At 48.2% G+C, this 19,569-nt stretch overlaps 1 protein-coding gene across 1 annotated transcript; it reads left to right on the forward strand.

Annotated features, from left to right (window-relative positions):
• Positions 1-8,854: 8,854 nt before the first annotated feature.
• Positions 8,855-12,914, forward strand: INMT (indolethylamine N-methyltransferase). Its single transcript, XM_003406921.2, has 3 exons — positions 8,855-9,449; positions 11,182-11,389; positions 12,419-12,914. Exons 1-3 carry the CDS (start codon positions 9,296-9,298, stop codon positions 12,846-12,848), a joined length of 792 nt encoding a protein of 263 aa, XP_003406969.1. The 5' UTR covers positions 8,855-9,295; the 3' UTR covers positions 12,849-12,914.
• The last annotated feature ends 6,655 nt before the right edge of the window (positions 12,915-19,569 follow it).

Here is a 19,569-nt window from a genome sequence, read left to right on the forward strand (position 1 = left end):
AATGATGGGTGGACTTGGGTTGGGAAAATCAGGAATCCTGGAGTACACCGTCCCACAAGTGAACTCCTGTTAAGCATTGAATGACCCAGGTGTAAGGTGATGGCCTAGGAACTGGGGCTTTACTGGTGGGGTAGGGTCTCTCTCTGCATAAAAAGATGTACCCTTGTGGAGCACATAAGGATAGATTCTCACTGGGGCCATTGGGAATACTGGAATTGATGTGAATCAGCTAGGGTACGGTCAAAGATTTGTTGCAGGATAAAAGAAGCTGAAAGTCTCAAAAAACCTGCTGGGTTACTTTACCTCGGGGACTTTGTGATTTTATTTTCCACCTGGTTCCTTGGGCGTGATTATAAAGGTTACTGAGAAAAAAACAAGGTATGGCAAATGGATACTGTACGAGCTGAGCTCTTGGGGGCATGGTGAGTCAAGGTATGGTTAGGGACATCCTTGTTGTAAAAAACTGGGGCCGCCATGGGGCTCAAAGGTGCTCCTGACCAAGGAAGATGATGGCATATCCAGCAGTTGCTGAGATTTCCACCTGTGGCCACTGCATGGGACATGGTGACTAGGTAATTAGATGATCAGTCCCACCCATCCAGGAGATGGGCAGTCTCCTGATATCCTACAACAACCACTTGGATTCCTCCCCCCACTGCTGATTTCAGTATCTTCTGGTGACCGTTTTTTCAACTTTACACAGTAATAAAACCCTGCATCAGACAAGGTTATATCTAAAATAATAACCGAAAAATCCCGATTGTACGACCGAGAGTTGTCAGGCATGTGGGCCACTCGGGAGGAGCCAGCGGTTTTGAAATCTCAGACAACCGTCTGTTCTTTTTCTGAGGTTACCAATATCCATTTAATGGGTCCAACTGTAGTCAAAGATGATACCACACATGGGAGAGTCAGGGCATCTCCTACGTGTAAGGTCATGGCTCCTCTGGCTTACAGAATCATAGGGGCCTGACTTGAAGTCACGGTGTGACATGCTCCTTGGAAGAAAAGAAAAACAAAGGTTAAAAGTATCATTCTGTAATTTTTTTAAACCTGTACTTTAAACCTTGAACTGGTGTGCAGAAATAATGTGACTCCTTAGTTCCTTCTTTTTCAAGTGGAGCTGTTTTTACTCTGGAATGATGCACCCACGCAGCCACTCTCGCCAACTTTAAAGATACGTAAGTAGTCAGGAAGACTTCAAAGGGTCCCTCCTGTTTAGGAGCCAGTTGGTCTTCAGGGTGTTGGTGTCTCCAAGTCTTTAGTAATACCTGATCTCCTGGTTGGAACCTGCAAAGGGGGGTATCAGAGGGAAAAACAGATGGAGGGAGGCATATTAGTTAATGATGTTTACAATGGCTCCCAGAGAATGGACCCAGTCTCTCCTTTCCACCTCTGTCATTACCAACGTGGGGAAGGTGGACTTTTTCAGGAATGGTCTCCCATATACCAATGCATAAGGGCTTAACTTAAGCCCACTTTGAGGGGCCATTCGGATTCTAAGCAGTACAATCGGCAAGACTTGTACCTATGTTGAGTTTGTTTCTTGGCAGATTTTTGCCAGGGCCTTTTTCAGAGTGTGATTCATGTTTTCAGTCTTCCCTGTTGACTGTCACCTCCAGGCAGAATGTAGCCTCCAGTTTATATCCAGGGCTTTGCTGACTTCTGGGTTATTTGTGCCACAGAAGTCCCTCCGTTATTGCTCTGGCTCAAAATTGGCAAGCTGAACAGAGGTAACATCTTGGTTTCTTTTCGAGCTTGTTCAGTTCAACAAGGGAAACCCTTCACCCATCCTGAGTAGGTATCCACAAAGACCAACAGATACCTGATGTTTCCAGGCGCCTGGGGCATCACTGTAAAGTCTATTTGCCAATCTTCTCCCATGTTAGTTCCTCAGTGATGGACTCCCGATTCCGTTGGATGGGGTACAGTCTTTGAGTTGTTCTTTGCACAAAGGTGGCACCTTCTTGTGACTTCTCGAATAGTCTTGAGGAGACTTGGTCTTGTGACCACCTATTGGATCCACTCAAGACTGGCATCCCTCCCATAGCGAGTTCCTTCATGCAAAGCCGATACTACACCATATACCTGGGCTTCTGGTAAAAGCACTTTCCCTTTGGGGCTTACTAACCAGTGGGAATGGGAAACCAGGTGAAAACTCCATTTTTCAGCCCTTTCCAAGTCCTGAGTGGTGTAGGTAGGTGACAGAATGTCAGCAGGGTCCAGATGAGGGATCAGGGCCATTTCCTTCTCTATCTTATCTCCTCCCGTAGCAGCCTTCTTTGCCTCTGCTTCTGCTTTTTGTTTCCCTACAGCTTCACGGGATTTTCCCTTCTGGCGCCCAGGGCAATACACCACTGCCACCTGGAAGGGGTCATTGACTGCTTCTAGGAGCTCAAGAATTTCTGGTACATGTTTTATTTCCTTTCTGGCAGATGTAAGGAGACCCCTCTCCTTCCACAGTGCTTCGTGTGAATGGAGCACACCGTTATAAGCCTTCCTGCTCCCAGTCGCAAGTCCTGCCCAAGGGCTACTAACTCGACTTTTTGTGTCGAGGTGCCAGCAGGAAGTGGAGCCGCCTCCAAAACCTCAGCCCAAGTCACCACTGCATAGCCCACCCTTGATGTCCTTTGTACATGAATCTGCTGCCATTGGTGTACATTTCTAGCTTGGGTTCAGTTAGGGGGAATGTCAACAGATCGGGCCTGCTGGAATAAACCTCTTCTATAATCTCTGAACAGTCATGTATTGGCCCTTCCTTCGAGATAGGCAACAAGGTGGCTGGGTTGAAAGCAGAGACATCCTTCAAGCTTACATTTGGGTTATCTAATAGGATTGCTTGATATTTTCCCATGTGACCTGCCATAAGCCAAAACCCTCCGTTTAGTTTTAAGAGTGAAAGGACAGTGTGAGGCATGTGAGCCATCACCTTTTGTCCCAGGGTAAATTTCTCAGCTTCTTGCAGTAATTCATATGTTGTAGCCACAGCTGGCAGGCAAGGGGGCCATCCTCATGCCACTTTGTCTAGATGTTTGGAAAAATAGGCTACCGGCCACCTGGCTGGTCCCAAAGTCTGGATCAACACTCCCAGAGCAACTCCTTGTCTCTCATGTGCAAACAGTTTGAAAGGTTTTTGGAGATCAGGTAATCTTAATGCTGAGGCCGTCATTAGTTTATACTTAATTTTTTCAAAAGCTTGTTGACATTCAGCAGTCCAAACCAGGAGTTCCCTTTCCTCTCCTTTCAGGGCTTCATACAGGGGTTTTGCCATAAGTCTGAACCTGGTGTCCAGATTCGGCAAAAACTTGCCATCCAGAGAAAACCTCTAAGTCACCGTTTGGAGGTAGGGGGTGCTACCCTCATGATGGCTTTCCATTGGTCCTGGAGAAGGCTCCTCAGCCCCTGTGCTATTTGGAACCCCAAGTATCTTACTTGTTGTTGTGATATTTGGGCCTTCCTTTTGGAAACCCGGTACCCGCACCTAGCCAGATGGTTTAAGACCATGATAGGTAGTATTCGGATCTGAATTCTCCAGAGTTTCACGTGCCATCAGAATGTCATCTACACACTGCAAGACCATGCCCTTTTCTAGTTGCAAGGCCCTCATGTCCTTAGCCAATGTCTTCCAGAAAATTGTGAGGGAGTCCTTGAACCCTTGGACCGGCACCTACCATGTGAGGTGTCTTTTTGCCCCTGATTTCAAATCAATCCACTCAAATGCAAATAAAAGTTGAGACTCAGGATACAAAGGAATGCAAAAGAAGGTGTCCTTTAGATCTAATACTGAAAACCAAGCATACTGGCTGGGTATCGTGACAGAGAGTATATGGGTTGGGCATGTCTGAGTGAATATCTCCCACTATTTGATTAATCTTTCTCAATTCATGCACAAATCTGTATACTCTTGTCTAGGGCTTCAGCACCAGCAGGATGAGGGTGTTGGACGGAGACTGGCATGATCTTAAAAGTCCAATCTCTATATACCAGTGGACCAGTGGAGCAATCCCTTCCAGATCTTCCCTACGGAGGGGATATCGTTTCTGATTTACAACAGGTGCTCTGGGTTTTAGGGACAATTTTAACTGGCTGAGCTGGCCTGGCCTGTCCCAGTCTCCCTGATGCCCAGACTTCTGGGTTCACCTCTTGTTGTATGTGGACAGGGATGCCGCTAGGGGCAGCTGGTTCCTCTAGCAACAAAGCTGCCTGCAAAGCACATGCCTGTTTGGGCAGAATTTGCACCAACATCCAAGAAGGCCCAAAAGTGACTCGTGCCCCAAGCTTTGATAATAGATCTCCCCCAGGACAGGGGAGGGGCACTCTGGCATGTAAAGGAACTCATAGTATAACAAGTCTTTTCCAATTTCACAACTCAATGGTTGGAGAAAGGGCTGGGTTGAGAGTTTTCCTGAAACCCCTGCCACTGGGGCAGTACATGGACTAAGGGGAGACTCCATGGTGTTCAAAAGCAAAAAGTTGGCACCCGTGTCCAGAGTAAAGTCAGTAGGGCATCCTCCCATCTTCATGGTTACCCGGGGCTCTCAATGGGAGATAGCCAATGAGGTTTGAGCCCCTGGGTCCCATCATTTGGAATCATCCAACTGTGAGGGCCCTTCCTGATAGGCCTGGAGAGTGGCAGGTATTCGTCTATCCTGCCTTTCCCTTGCCTCTGAGCATTCCCGCTTCCAGTGGCCCCATTTCTTACAGAGGGCACACTTGTTGGGTTTTAGTGGTCCTCACCCCAGGTGGTCCCTTTTCTGGCTCCTATCTCTCTTCTCCCTTCCTGATTCGAGGGGGCTAGGGCCACTGCTAGTAAGGCCACCTTTTGTTTCATCTTTTGCTTTTCCTTCTGTTCTGCAACTTGGTCCCGATTATTGAAGACCTTAAAAGCTAGTTAGAGCAGCTGCCCTATTGGCATCCCAAGTCCTCCCTCTAATTTTTGTAATTTCTTCCAAATATCAGTGGTACTCTGCAAAATGAAAGTCATGTTTATGAGCCAGGCGTTATTTGCATCCTCGGGGTTGGTATCAGTGTATTGACAAAACCCATCTGTCACCCTTTCTAAGGAAGGGGATGGATCTTCCTTTACTCCCTGGATAATTTCTCTAAACTTTTGTAAGCTCTTAGACTTTGGGGCCCTATTTCTCAACCCAACAATTAGGGATTCCCAATATAACTGAAGCCTACTTTCCACTTCTTCAGGATTGTGATTCCAACCTGGATCTCGAGCTTCTGTCCATGGGGGTCAGGCTTCATTATTAGGGTCTAAGTTAGGGAGACTATAGGCTTCTTTCCGAGCCTATTCCAATACCATATGGCATTCTTCTGAAGTTAACAGAGTGCTGGCCTCTATATCCGCCAGGTAGAACGGTGAGTAAAGAAGATAGAAAGGAATAGTTCAGCCATTCTGTTTGGGTCGCTTTGGTAGGGAGGGTTATGGCTCTTCCAGTTATATAAATCAGAAGTCAAAAATGGAGTATATACCACCATTGTCCCCTGTGGTCACCCCTCACCATCCAGTCTGGCTGGAACTTCTGTCAAGGAGTATTGCCGTGCCTGGACTCCTGAGGCACCCTCACCAAAAATGGTACCCTGATGAGTACGAGGGGGGAGACTATACCTGATGAAGTCAGACGCTCACTTTCTGATCCTTCTCCTCCATCAGCCTAAAATCGGGCTTGGCCATTCTGGTAGGAGACCTTGCTGTCGCTTCATGGTCCGACCCCTTGGCTCCTACTGCGCTTCCCTCTATACAGGGGAGGGGTAGCCAAAGCGGTGGCTGGTGCCCATCCTTTTGAGGAGGGGTCCTCTGGTGAGGATTCAGGGAGTGCTTTAGCCTTTGATTTTCCCTGGAAGAAAACCTGATTGAGAGGTGCAGGGTCTGATAGAGAGACATGAAGGGTTGTACATAATGGACTTCATCCCACTTTTTGGTTCTTCTGTAGAACAAATCTAATGGCAGTATTGTATTATAATGTAAAGACCCCACCAGGGATCACTGTTCCTGGCCCCGCAACTGATATTGAGGCCATATGCTGTCACATAGGCAAATCATTCACTTTTGGTCATGGGCTCATAACTATACCTTTCCCAATTGGCCAAAATGCGGCCCAGCAGAGATTCAGCTGGGGTGATGGACCTCCCCCCATAATAATATCTCTCTTGTTTGAACTCTCCTTTTCCTGCCCCAGGCAGGATCAACCTCACTCGACAAATGGACGAGTTTGAGCCTCTCATGCACAATGCTCGTTGATTACCCGATCTATGTGGAAATCCACCTTTTCTCTGATTAGGCTTGCTTCTTTCAGGATTCCCTGGATCCCTATCCTACAACCCCAACCTCCTAGGAGATGCTCTTCTAAAATAATCTGCATGTGATGGACTTCCTCAGACCAATGAAACCAATTGTCAGTTTCAAGAAACTTATACTAAAACTGCTGTTGAATCTAGTGAGGGGTTTTGTACAGGTAGGGATTAACGAGATGATGACACTGAAAGACCTTGTGAAGACAAGTACACATAAATCATATATGAGATGAACAGACAAAGCAACAGAGATAATCTTGTAGTCTCAATCTCACAGACAGTCCAGGTCACACATAAGAAGAACAGACAGACAGAGAGCTCTCAGACCAGATAAGCCAGAGAGGGAAAGGGGAACGAGGATGATCTTAGTGAAGTCTAACCCTCTCCCCTTGAACTAAAAGGAATGTCTAAATCTCTACTTTATTCCTCTAGATAGCTCCTATCCCTAATACCAAATGGAGGGACTTCAATCTCCCAATCTAAACAGATAAGAGATGTCTACATCTACTCCCCAGAATCAGGGTGCACCAACCAGAGACATACAACAACCAGACAAACAAAAATAGTGGTTGCCACACACTCACCTGCCTATCCAAATTCTAGAGTCACCAAGAGTCCATCCTTGCAATCCTATTTACGGGGAGGTCATCTAAGGTGCCACCTGCCTCAGAAACCAAGCGCCTGGTTCCAGTTCCCAAAAAAAAAAAAACAATGGCCTGCCCTATCTGCCTTGGCCCTGAGCACAACAGGGAGAGAGTTGCAGACTCACCTCAAGACCCTGGTTAGGTCTTGCCTTCACCTGCCGCTTTGGCACAGTTGGGGACTGGAAGTAACCAGTAAGCCCGGGTCTGGCCAGCAGCCTCCAAGGACAGAGTCCCCAGTGGCTGCTTGGTATGAGAACTGCTGATCAGGCCTGGGCCCTGTACTAGGGTTGCCATTTCTCAAATGGCTAGAATTCCCCATATGGGCCACCAAATTTCTTACTGCAATTTCACGAGTTAGAGCTGCCTGCCACAAACAGTCAGTTCCTGAGACGGGTGAGGCAGGTAGCAAGAGCTTCATTATATATATTGGTATATGGAGACAAAGGCAAATGATCTCCTCCTAAACCTGTCTCTCTCAAGAAACTGGAGTCCACCTGGGGCTTTAAAGGGGACATGGATTTTAGGAACTTGTGGAATGTCCATTCTCTTTCTGTGTGGTTTTTGTGGTCATATATATATATATCTCAAACATGTTGATCTCTTCCTGCCATTTTCCCATCGTTCCAGAGAGTGACTGGCACCATGTTGGTGAGCATCATACTATTTGATAGGCTTAGATCAATATCACTTGTTTTTCCACAGTCCTAGTGGAAACACTGGTTAACTTTTAACTTTTAGAGGAGCAAAAATCATACTTGGAGACAGAGACAGGCTAGGGAAGGGAAAGAAAAAAAAAAAAAAAGAAAAGGGTGCAGGTATTGTTCAAGATCTCGCTGAGCAGCCTGTTCCAATAGGAGACATTTTTTGGTTGTCTCAACTGGGGATGGGATGCTACTGGCATCCAGTGGGTAGCGGCCAGGGGTTCTGCCAAGCATCCTACAATGCACAGTTCAACTCCCATAACAACGAATGATGGAGCCCCAAATTTCAGTGGTGCTGAGGTTGAGAAGCCCTGCATTAGAAGAATACATCCATGAGAGACTTTGAGCAGATTCCCTTGTGTTGTGAGGACCCCTGGCTAGACTGGAAACAGTGTGTTTAGACTGAAAGGGCAGAAGTGGTGGATAGGTGGTTTGAAGGTAGAGCCTGGAGGTTCTGGAATGCCAGGGAACATGTGGATTCATTCCTCTGGGCAGCAGGAGGCACAGGTGGCCTTGAGTTGGGGAGGGCCTCCTCTGTTCGTCCCCAGGGCATCCAGCTGCAGCAGGGTGGCTGATACAGGCAGAGCAATCTGCACCCCTGGGAAGACTCCTTGATGCCTATATCCCACTGCAGGGGCTCTGGGCCTCCTCTGGACAGTGCAGACATATCCACAATTCACTTCCGTCAGTGCTAATGGGTGCATCTTCCAATTGTACCTCCATATCTGTGATGGTTAAGGTATGTATCAACTTGGCTAGGCCATGATTCTCAGTGGCTTGACAGCTATTATGTAATCATTCTCCATTTTGTGATCTGATGTGAAGAGCCGATCAGTTGAAAGCGAAGTTTCTTTGGGGTTGTGGCCTACATCCAATATATATGGATGTTCTTGCTCACTCTCTCTTGATCCTGCAACCGACTCGTCATCCTCTGACCTCTGGTTGTTGGAGACATCAGCCAGTAGCCTGCTGTCTGACCTGTGGATTATGGAATTCTCCAGCTTCTGCAACCCTGTGTGACAGCAGCCTGCCATCTGACTTGCCAATTTTGAGTTTGCCAGCCCCTGCAACCATATGAGTCAGGAGAAGCCTCCAGCCTGATGCCTGACTCATGGATTTGGGACTTGCCAGGTTACATAACTACATGAGCCATTTCCTTAAAATAAATCTCCCTCTGTACATATGTATGCACTCTTTCTCCTTTCCCCTCTCTTTCTACATACATATATATAGACGTGACCTCGCTATGAACTCAGTCGTGATCTTAGCCCTCACAGCCAGTGGGGGGTACAAGCAGATGGGGAAACTGAGGCTTGACACCTGCCCAAGGTCATGTAGCAACAGCACATGGCTGGCAGAGTTGAGAGTGGGACCCAGGGCTGGGCACCATCAATTATCCTAGGGGATGTGGGTCTGTCCCTAGAAAAAGTAAAGCCAGGGCAGCTGTGGCCTTAGCTGTGATGGCTCTGGGTTTAGAGGAATTTCAGTTAATGTGTGTCTCTCCTACCCACTGCAGACGGGGTGGCTCAAGAAGAGGCTGGCCTGAGAGAAGCAAGGGGGTGGGCAGTGTTCCGGGGTGGAGCCTGGAGCATCCGGAGCCTTCATAAACCTGGGCAGGCGGGAGCAGTGCAAGCACAAGGGGCCACCATGGAGGGCAGCTTCACGGGAGAAGATGAGTACCAGAAGAATTTCCTGCCCAGGGAATACCTGGCCACCTACTGCAGCTTCAGCAGCGGCCCAGCACCTGAGGCCGAGGTGCTCAAGTTTAACCTGGAGTGTCTCCACAAGACCTTTGGTCCTGGTGAGTGGAGGGGCGGTCCTTCTCCCTGGGTTTCTAGGGACAGGGAGAAGGAGTCCCAGGAGAGCAGCCTGGGTTGAAGCCTGGTTTTCTCTGGGGCTGCAGGGGCTGGGGAAGAGGGAGCTGGTCAGGCTCTTCCACTCTCTTTGGGCAAGTGTATGTGAGGTCTGTCTCCTCACAGCCCAGGAGCTGCATGCTCAAACAGAGCAGGGATAGGGGAATGCGTGGGACATGGGGGGGAAGGGGATGAGAGATGTGTGTGAGGGGAGAGTACTGCATCTTGCAGTCTCCAAAATGCCCCCCCACCCCCTGTTAGCTCCTAGGTCTTTGAGGTGGGACAGGGAAGGCTTTCCAGCTCACAAGTCCAGCCCTGCCCTTCCACAGCCAGGTCTCTGAGAACAGAGAAGGCCAAGGGCAGGCAGCAGGATTGAGCAGGGTTAGAGTCACCCCACCCCGAGAGTGTGGAGCCCACATGCGGCTGTGGCAAGTATCTGGAAAAGTCAGAAGTGCTTTGCGGGGTCTCAGCACTGTCATGAACCTGTTGGTAAGGCCTTCAGCGTCCAAGGGCCTTGATTACACTACCTGTAAAATGGACACATAGTAGCCCCTGGCCTCCCAGTGAATTGCCCTCCCCCACCCCCACCATACATGGGGATTCAATCCTGGCCTCCGGGCTTATTTAGCCATACCTTCCTTCTGGGTACTTCATTGGGGACTGTGAGGGTGAATCTCCTGAGCCAGCTCTGGGCTGGGGGCAGGATGGAGTGAAGAAGCTGCTGAGCCTGGTGGTGCAGACTAGTGAGGAGGCAGAAATCAGAGACCAGGCTGGTGGGCTCTGAGCCCAAGTGGAGCCATGTTTTCAAGCCCGGCTCCACGTGGAATGTTGGAAGTTACACTTCATTCCAGCTTCTTGGTGACCTTCAGCTCACCCCGGCTGCCTTTCTGGGTCATGTCCTTCTCAAAACCCTGGTTCCTGTTCTTGGCCAAGTTCCCCACCCCACACCTCATCCAATGGAACACATCCAGGCCAGGATGGACATCAGGGGAAGCTTCCTGCCAAACTTAGGGTCACTGTCCCCAGATGTCCTCTCTGTCTGCTTCAGCCAGAATCTTCTCCAGAGCAGGGCCTGGAGGGACCGTGGTAACGATCTTGGCTGAAAGTCATCAGGCTAACTGTTTAACTTTTCTCAGACTCAGTTTTTTAATCAGTAAAATGGAAATAAAAATAGCCGTCCCTACACAGGGCGATTCTGAGGTATAAATTGAAATAAATGAATATAAAATATATAGCACTGTGTTTGGTATGTAGAGTCCCGGGGTTAACACACTCAGCTGCTAACCAAAAGACGGGAAGTTTGAGACTACCCAGAGGCCCCTTGGAATAAAGCCCTGGTGATCTATTTCTGAAAAATCCATCCTTGAAAATCCTGTGGAACACAGTTCCACTCTGACGGACACGGGGTTGCCATGAGTGAGAGTCGACTCCATGGCAGGTGTTTTTTTTTTTTTTTTTCCGTTTGGCATGTAGGAAACCATCAATTCATGATCACTGTCATTATCGGGGCTGCTTTCCCCTTGAGCAGGACTAGGATCTACTCCTCCTTGCCCCGAAATCTGTCTTGGGCCCCATTTCTTTCACCTCCATCCCCCTTCCCCCAGCAGGGTCTAGCATTCAAAGACCACCTCAGCTCTCAGACTCTCAGACGAGTCTCAGCCATCTCGTCCCCTCCCTCAGGGGGCCTCAAAGGGGACACCCTGATCGACATCGGCACAGGCCCTACCATCTACCAATTGCTCGCCGCCTGTGAGTCCTTCCAAGACATCACCCTTTCAGACTTAACTGATCGCAACCGGGAGGAGCTAGAAAAGTGGCTGAAGAAGGAGCCAGGGGCCTATGACTGGTCCCCGGCTGTGAAATATGCTTGTGAGCTGGAGGGAGACAGGTAAGGGCTTGAAGGGTGAGTTGGTGGGGGGATCCCTCGGGAGCTGGACATCAACTCCCTTCTCAGAGGGCTTTCTGGCCTGTTACCTATGACACACTCAGGACAACAGCAGCTTTAGGAACGTGTATCTGATCCCAGGACTGTGTTGCAGTGTTATACAGGCAGACCTGACCACTGAAGACCAGATGGTGGGGCCTTTTCTTCCAGTCAGTCAGTTTCTGTCTGTCTCTATATCTATTTATGTGTCTGTCTCTATAGCCATCTATATGTCTGTCTGCCTGTCTATCTATCTACCCATCCATCCATCATTCATCTATCTACTATCTATCATTTATCTACCCCATCTCCTTCAATCATCTTTATCTATTGTCACTGTATTGCATATAAGGACATGACCCCGCCATACAGTCTCAGTACTCACATGCTGGTAACGCCACGCACGTGTGTCTTCCCTGGCCCTTGCCTCCTGCCTTCCCCCACCAGAGGTCATCACTGATCTGAACTTTATAATTCCCTTGCTTTTTAAAAATGATTTTAAAAAGTATTTATGTACATCTAGACAATCTGTTTTTTTTTTTAGATTTATTCACTTTTGTACTTTATAGCAGACTAATTTGCCCTGTTATCTTCTATAATGCACTTGTTACCATTCGGCATTATATTTTTAAGATCTGTACATCCATATAGTATGTGTAGCTAATTCATTAATTCATTCATCCATCCATCCAATGTTTACTGAACGCCCAATCCACACTGGGGACTCCTTGTGTCTTCTGGGGATCAAGAGGAAGGGTCCACATGGATTCAGAGAGAGGAAGGTTTCTGTAATTCATCTGGTCCCTCTCTCACCATTTTCCTGCTAGGGAAACTGAAGTGCAGATTAGGGAAGAGCCTGCTATTAGGTCACACTAGGACTGAGGAATACCAATCCTCTGGGTCTAGAGATAACCCTCCTCTGCTGGTCACAGCGGCTGAGAGTTCCTTTGGGACCTAGATGTGCCTCCCCTGAGCATTACCCTCTCTCTGCAGCGGCCGGTGGCGGGAGAAGGAGGAGAAGCTTCGAGCTGTGGTAAAGCGAGTGCTCAAGTGCGACGTCCACCTGGGTAACCCACTGGCCCCGGCTGTGCTGCCCCCAGCTGACTGCGTGCTCACCCTGCTGGCCATGGAGTGTGCCTGCTGCAGCCTGGACACCTATCGTACTGCGCTGCGCAACCTCGCCTCGCTGCTCAAGCCGGAGGGCCACCTGGTGACCTCGATCATTCTCAGGGTCTCGTGCTACATGGTGGGGAACCACAGGTTCTCCTCTGTGGCCCTGGAGAAGGAGGAGGTGGAGCAGGCTGTCCTGGATGCCGGCTTCGACATTGAGCAGCTTTTGCATAGCCCCTGCAAATACTCCCCCGCCAATGCTGCCAGCTCCGGGGTCTGTTTCATTGTGGCCCGCAAGAGGCCTGAGCCCTGAGCTGGGCTGGCCAGCAAGGGCTCTGGTCAGGCACTGAGGCCTTGGCCATCTATCTGCTAGTGAAGGGTTAGGCATGAATAGGGTATAGCAGCCCCTGCTTTCAACATACATTCCATTTTCTGAAATTCTGGGGCTCTGACATTCTTGTTTTAGGATTATAAGTTTCCAACAGCCTTATTCTAGGATCCTAAGAGTAGAATATTTCATTTTCTAGTATACTAAGCCTGATAGTTACCCTCAGATGCTCTGTGACCCCCATGTGACTGCAGAGCACCCAGGGACATGGTTTCAGAATCTTTACCCAGTGTATCTGAGACAAGGATACCTCCCGTGTAATGTTGTGTTGGTAAATGTTTAACAACCAGCTCTTAAAAAAAGAGAGAGAGAGAAAGAACCACTGATTTGTGTTGATTGCCAGTTTCCACGGTGTAAATACTCCCACCATGATTAATTTCAAACTGCCAGTGGTTTAAGGGACAGCTCACAATTCCTAAAAAGTTAACAATTTGAAGTTGAGATGACAAATTTGGGACACAACTGCATTTGATTTTATCCTGTATTTTATCTAGCAACCCCCTTCCAGACCTACTCATCCAGCCCCAGAGTGGGAAGAGGCACAGCCCAGGAATCAGGGCTATTGCCAGCCCATAAAGGGCTTCTACAGATGGAGGCAGTGCAGAAAGGTGCCCCTCTGAGCTACCTGAGAAGAGGTGCTCCCTCTCCCTCAGGGAGGACTATGAGAACAAGGTGCCCCTTCTGGGCAGACCAATTAGAGAAAGGTGCCTCTTCCTCAAGGTTGACCTGGCCCCACCCCTGAACATCTTTCAGCCCCCTCCCTCCCTGTGCCCCCAGATTCTTGGTGTGGGGCACACCCTGCACAGCTGAACACGGCGACCCTGACAAGAGTCAGGAGACTGGATTTTAGTTCCAGCCCTGCCACTAATTTGCTGACTGATTTGGGGTGAATCTTTTCACTTCTCTGGGCCTCACTTTCCCTATCTGTGAAGTAGGGAGTATGGGACCTAATCTGATCATCTACAAAAAGGTCAAGATTAGGAAATCATGAATGTGAAAAGTGCTTTGAAAAGTAAAAGGTTTTACACAAATTGACCTCTTGATATTATTTTCCTAAAGGGTCAGGGCTGGAATGGCCCTTAGAAATCAGTCCAATCCTTTTGTTTTACAGTCCAGAAAGCTGAGGTTTCAAGAGGCTAAGTGCCTTGCCTGGAGATACACAGCAAGTTGTTGACAGAGTTGGAGTGAGAATCAGATTTCCCGAATCCTTGTGCAGTGGACCCTCCGCTCCACTAGATGTCCCCCTTGGAAGGGCATAGAAAGCCCTTCTTCCCCTTGCTTCTCCCTAGCACAGGCTTATTTTTATAGCAGCAGTCCTAGCAGCAGAACCTCGTTTTGCAGATCACGCTTTACCCCAGGAAGAACATAAGTCCCAGCTCTTTCCCAAATGTGTTAGTTTAAGTAGACCCCTCTCTGCACTTGGCAGGAGAGGCATTGTATATGTGGAATGATCAACAGGCTACGGAAGATTGGTGCCCAGCAGGCATGATATCCTGAGAGCCTGTGACCTGGGACAGGAGAAGGTCAGAGACTAAAATGAGATGGTTTAGAGAAGATGGACCTTGACCCACAGGCTGTTTTCAGCACAGGTGAGGTTCTGCTGAGGCAGCCAAAGAGAGGATGGTTTCCACAAGATGGCAGGTGGACAACGTCCGGGAAAGGAGATTGCTGAGGAAAGGAAGCTACAAACAGGTCCCTCCTTACAAGGTCAGGACCTACCATAGAATGAGATCTGACCTTTTTGCAGACAAGAGATACAGAATCCAAACTAGGGGCCTCCCTTGTTGGCAGCTCAGAGCTAAGAGCCAGCCAGGTGTCTTGGGGAAAGAAGATGGGTGAGGTGGTGGAGGAAAACAGCAGGGGCTTGTGAAAGCTGCCTAGGTTGTTAACATGGGTCCGCCTGGGCTGAATGACTGTGCTATGTACTTACCGTGTATCTGTATGAAGATAACTTGTACTCTCCACATGCTTTACTAAAACATTTTGTTTCACTCTGACCAGTGGGCAGAATCTGTGATATGCTGATGAGACAATGGGGGGATGGAATCTTTGGAGAAGAAAGCCTCATTGTGGTTGGAAAAAGGAAACTTCTTCTGCTTGGGGGCAGGATAGGTGGACCTGTGGGCCATGACTCCTTTTGTGCAGTAATTCAATAAAGGGCTAGCTACTGAGGATGATGCTATATTGGCGAGGAGTGCAAACAATACAAAACCCAACTGTGGTGGCTTTACCAATATATATATATTTTACCTTCTCATGTAACAATGCCAGGCCTTGGTTCAGTGACACAATGGTAATAGGGTTAACATCTCTGTGATTAACTTAGTGTTTCCTCATGGCTGCAAGGTGGTTACTGTAGTTCCAGGCATCATGCCTAAGTCCAAGGTAGGGAGATAGGGGAAAAGCGGACTTTGTTAGTGATATTTGTATCTTTTATCGAGAAAGCAAAAGCCATTCCAGAAACTCCCTAGCAGATGTTGGTTATGTCATGTGGACCACCACTAGCTGCAAGGCAGGCTGGGAAAGGAAGTATTTCACTTTCCTAGTCTAATAGTAGAGGTGGGATGGGGAGAAGTAGGGTTACATAAGTATGGGTTAGCTAGCAACTGGCCTCTGCCACATTCTTTTTGGGTTAAGCACAGCTGGTCCCACTCTCTTGATTCCTATACTCCAAGCCTAGTATCTGGAGCCATCTCTGCCTCTTCCATTCTCTGTGGCAGCTTCAGAAGGGCCATGGGCTTGGCAGGAACAAGATACCAGGAAATTGCTGTGTCAATATCATTGGCCTTCTGGTGGGTGAGTCCACCCCTACATTGTGAGCCCCACTGGATAGGAGGCAGCACCCTCATCTCAGACAGAGCATGTACCCAGCTGTGGCATGGCCCACTGGGCCCCTCTGTGACTCAACTGGATGTGAGAAGGGCCTCTCTGGACCATGCTAATGCCTCAGGCCTCTTTCCCATGTTCCCTCGTGGGATCTCCTGGGAGCTGGGTGAGATCCTGTTCTTAGAAGTCAGTGACTCAATCTCCTCTACTTCCAAGACTCTGTTCTCTGTATGGCAGCTACTTCTTGGGCACCAGAGTGGGAAGGTGGGAGAGGGTGTGTCCAGCGTGACAGTTGGAGACACTCCTCCTCAGCTCTCCTTGGGCCCTCCCAGTGCTGTGAATATATTTGTCTGTCTCATGTCGTTTCATCTTCTCCCTGGATGCCAGCACCAGGCTCACCCTGGATGTGTTTTATGGCCTCCCATGCCTCCTTGGGTGCAGCTCCAGTTTGGGATCTTCCCTGCTTGACTACCCAAGCCTTCAACTCCATCTCATTCCACAGATTCTGCAGTCCACTTGCCCTTTTTGGGGTGCTCGTTACATCAGGGCTGAACTCCTTCAGTGCCTGTCCTGGAGGAGCGGGATAGATAACAAACACATAGACCATGTGCTAATGTTAACAGTGAGCACCCTCATACTACTTATTGAGCGGCGGATACTTCTACAAACCATATAAACTCATTTAATTCTCACGATACCCCTATATGGAAGACTTTATTTTTATCCCCACTGAAACTGAGGGACATAGCTAAAAGACTTTCTCAAAGTCACATAGCTCCTAAGTGGCTGAATGAAGTTTATGGACCCAGGCAGAGTAGCTAAAGAGCCTGAGAACTTAACCTGTATGTTACATTGTCATCTTACAGAACCCTAGGAAAATGTCCAATGGCCTCGGGGAAGTCCAGGAAGGGTCCATGCAGATGACCTTTAAGCTGGGCTTTAAGAAGTCAGTAGTTTACTTGTAGAGGCATTGGTAGTTCAATGGTGAAATTTTCACCTTTTGTGCGGGAGACCTAGGTTTGATTCCTGGTCAATGCACAATCATTGCCCGTCTATCAGTGGAGGCTTGCATGTTGTTATGATGCTGAACAGGTTTCGGCAGAGCTTCCAGGCTAAGAAAGGCCTGGAGATCTACTTCTGAAAATCAGTCAGTGAAAACCTGATGTATCACAGCAGTGCAATCTGCACCTGGTCATGGGGATGGTGCAGAACATGGTAGCATTTCATTCTGTTGTGCATGGGTTCGCCATGAGTCAGGGGTCAACCTGACAGCAGCTAAAGCAATAGTTAATCAATGTCTAATGGGGAGAAGGAGGGCCGGCCATTCCTGGCAGAGGGAAAACCTTGGGTGTCATGGCTAATTAGGACCCATCTCCAGTTCATAGTCACCACTCCACCGGTCCTCAAGTGGCATGAATGAGAAAACAAGACACAGGCTGTTAGCTACTGTCTTAGTCATCTAGTGCTGCCGTAAGAGAAATACAAGTAGATGGCTCTAACAAAGAGAAATTTATTTCCTCACAGTAAAGTGGGCTTAAGCCCAAATTCAAGGCATCAGCTCCAAGGGAAGGCTTTCTCTCTCTGTTGGCTCTGGAGGAAGGTCCTTGTCCTCAGTCTTCCCATGGCTGAGGAGCTTCTCAGGCGTAGGGACCCCGGCTCCAAAGAACGAGCTCTGCTCCTGGTGCTGCTTTCTTGGTAGTATGAGGTCCCCTGTCTTACTGCTTGCTACTATCTTTTATATCTCAGGAGACACAATCCAATCCTGTAGGTCGAGTCCTGCTTCACTAACACAACTGCTGCCCATCCTCCCTCATTAACATCACAGAGGCAGGATTTACAACATTTAGGAAAATCACACAATACCAGAAATCATGGCCCAGCCAATTGATACACACATTTTTGAGAGGACATAATTCACCATGACAGTTACAGGCTCTCATGAGATTTTATTATCTGTGTAGTAGCCCCTGCCCCCCGCCCCTCACCCCTATATCACGCTATGGGAATCAAGTAACCTCAGGCCAAGCCAGACTTGGAGAAAGTCTTTCACAAAGATTTTACAGGCTCCAAAATTATATTAAATCTCTAATCTCCTTGCAACACAAGACTCTAACCCCACGTCCTTGTGGTGCAGCTGGGGGTGGTGGGTGGAGTGGCGAAGAGAAGGAGGAAGCCCTGAGACGAGAAGCATCTTGCTGACAGCACAGGCTTATCTTCCCTAGTGACCTCTTGGCAGGCGAGGACCCTCAGGCTCCATCTGAAACGGAGAATGCCGCACATCTGTTATCCCATGGGAATGTCAAAAAACCCCAAATTCCTTCTTTTTCCTAGAGCTCTGAGCAAGCCCAAGGGTGGGAGACATGGTTGTTTACTGGAGGCATTTTAACTTGCTTGGGTAGGAAGGAAAGGAACAGAGTCTGGTCATTGTAGTCATCCCAGCTTAAATGTCAGCATCGAGAGCCTGGAGAAGTTTCAGTAGGTAACTCCTATCCTCCTTAGAGAAAATGATACTCAGACTTAAAGTTGTGCTTGGGCACAGAGGTGGGAAAGGCCCGGGCCTGTTTGGGGATCTGTGTCTGCAGGACACAGGCTCTGAGTTCTGTGCATGTCCGGGCACACATGTGGGAGTGCTGAGTGTGGTAAGTGTATGGGGAGGAGGTGTGCACACCATGATTTGAGATCCTTAGAACAAAAGAACCAGAGGTGCTTTTTTATTGATTCATTTATTGTGCTTTAAGTGAAAGTTTACAAATCAAGCCAGTCTCTCATACAAAAACTTGTACACATCTTGCTATATACTTCTAGCTGCTCTCCCCCTAATGAGAGAGCACACCCCTCCTCTCTACCCTGTGTTCCCCGTGACCATTCAACCAGCTCCTGTCCCCCTCTGCTTTCTCATGTAATCTCCAGACAGGAGCTGCCCACGTAGTCTCATGTGTTTACTTGAGCCAAGAAGCTTACTCCTCACCAGTATCATTTCCTGTCTTATGGTCCTGTCCAATCCTTCTTTGAAGCACTGGCTTTGAGAATGGTTCCAGTCTTGGGCTGACAGAGAGTCCGGGGACCATGACATCCAGGGTCCATCCAGACTCAGTCAGACCATTAAGTCTGGCCTTATTACGAGAATTTGTGGCCTGCATCATACTGTTCTCCTGCTCTATCAGGGATTCTCTGTTGTGTTCGCTGGCAGGGCAGCCATTGGTGGTAGCCAGGCACTGTCTAGTTCTTCTGGTCTCAGCGTGATGTAATCTCTGGTTTATGTGGCCCTTTCTGTCTCCTGTGCTCATATTTACCTTGTGTCTTTGGTGTTCTTTATTCTCCTTTGCTCCAGGGAGGTTGAGACCAATTGATGCATCTTAGATGGCTGCTTGCTAGCATTTAAGACCCTGGATGCCCCAGAGGTGCTTTTGAAACATCAGAACTCTAGTGTTCTAGAGATTATTAGTTGTCCTCTCAAGTCTATGATGCCCATCATCTCCTTCTTCATAGTAATAGAATTTGTAGCCCATACTTTTCCGGGCCTCCTTTGCACATGCATATGAACTAGTGTCTCGGATGATGATGACACTATTGTTTTGGGGACCATGCTTTGGGAACAATTGCCCCAGGGTGTTGCCTTTTTCTTCATGGTCAAATGTACAGCAGTGCTCTGGCTGGCAGGAGAAGAAAAAGTATAGAAATGGGACCTGGCCTTCAGGTACTGCCTTTTCATTTCATTGATGAGAACTTTTTTTTTTAAGTACCATTCATTCATTTATAAATAATAATTGTTCTTTGTATCAGTTAGTGTTCCTTTAAAAATTTTTATTTATTTACTTAT

This window comes from Loxodonta africana, chromosome 8, assembly GCF_030014295.1.
Source record: "Loxodonta africana isolate mLoxAfr1 chromosome 8, mLoxAfr1.hap2, whole genome shotgun sequence".
Lineage (NCBI taxonomy): Eukaryota > Metazoa > Chordata > Mammalia > Proboscidea > Elephantidae > Loxodonta > Loxodonta africana.

Excerpts from the sequence above, each read along its gene's own strand:
- INMT (XM_003406921.2), top strand. The coding sequence starts at position 9,296 with ATGGAGGGCAGCTTCACGGGAGAAGATGAGTACCAGAAGAATTTCCTG. Across the intron at positions 9,450-11,181 it reads CCACAAGACCTTTGGTCCTG|GGGGCCTCAAAGGGGACACC; the intron begins GTGAGTGGAGGG and ends CCCCTCCCTCAG. Across the intron at positions 11,390-12,418 it reads TGTGAGCTGGAGGGAGACAG|CGGCCGGTGGCGGGAGAAGG; the intron begins GTAAGGGCTTGA and ends CTCTCTCTGCAG.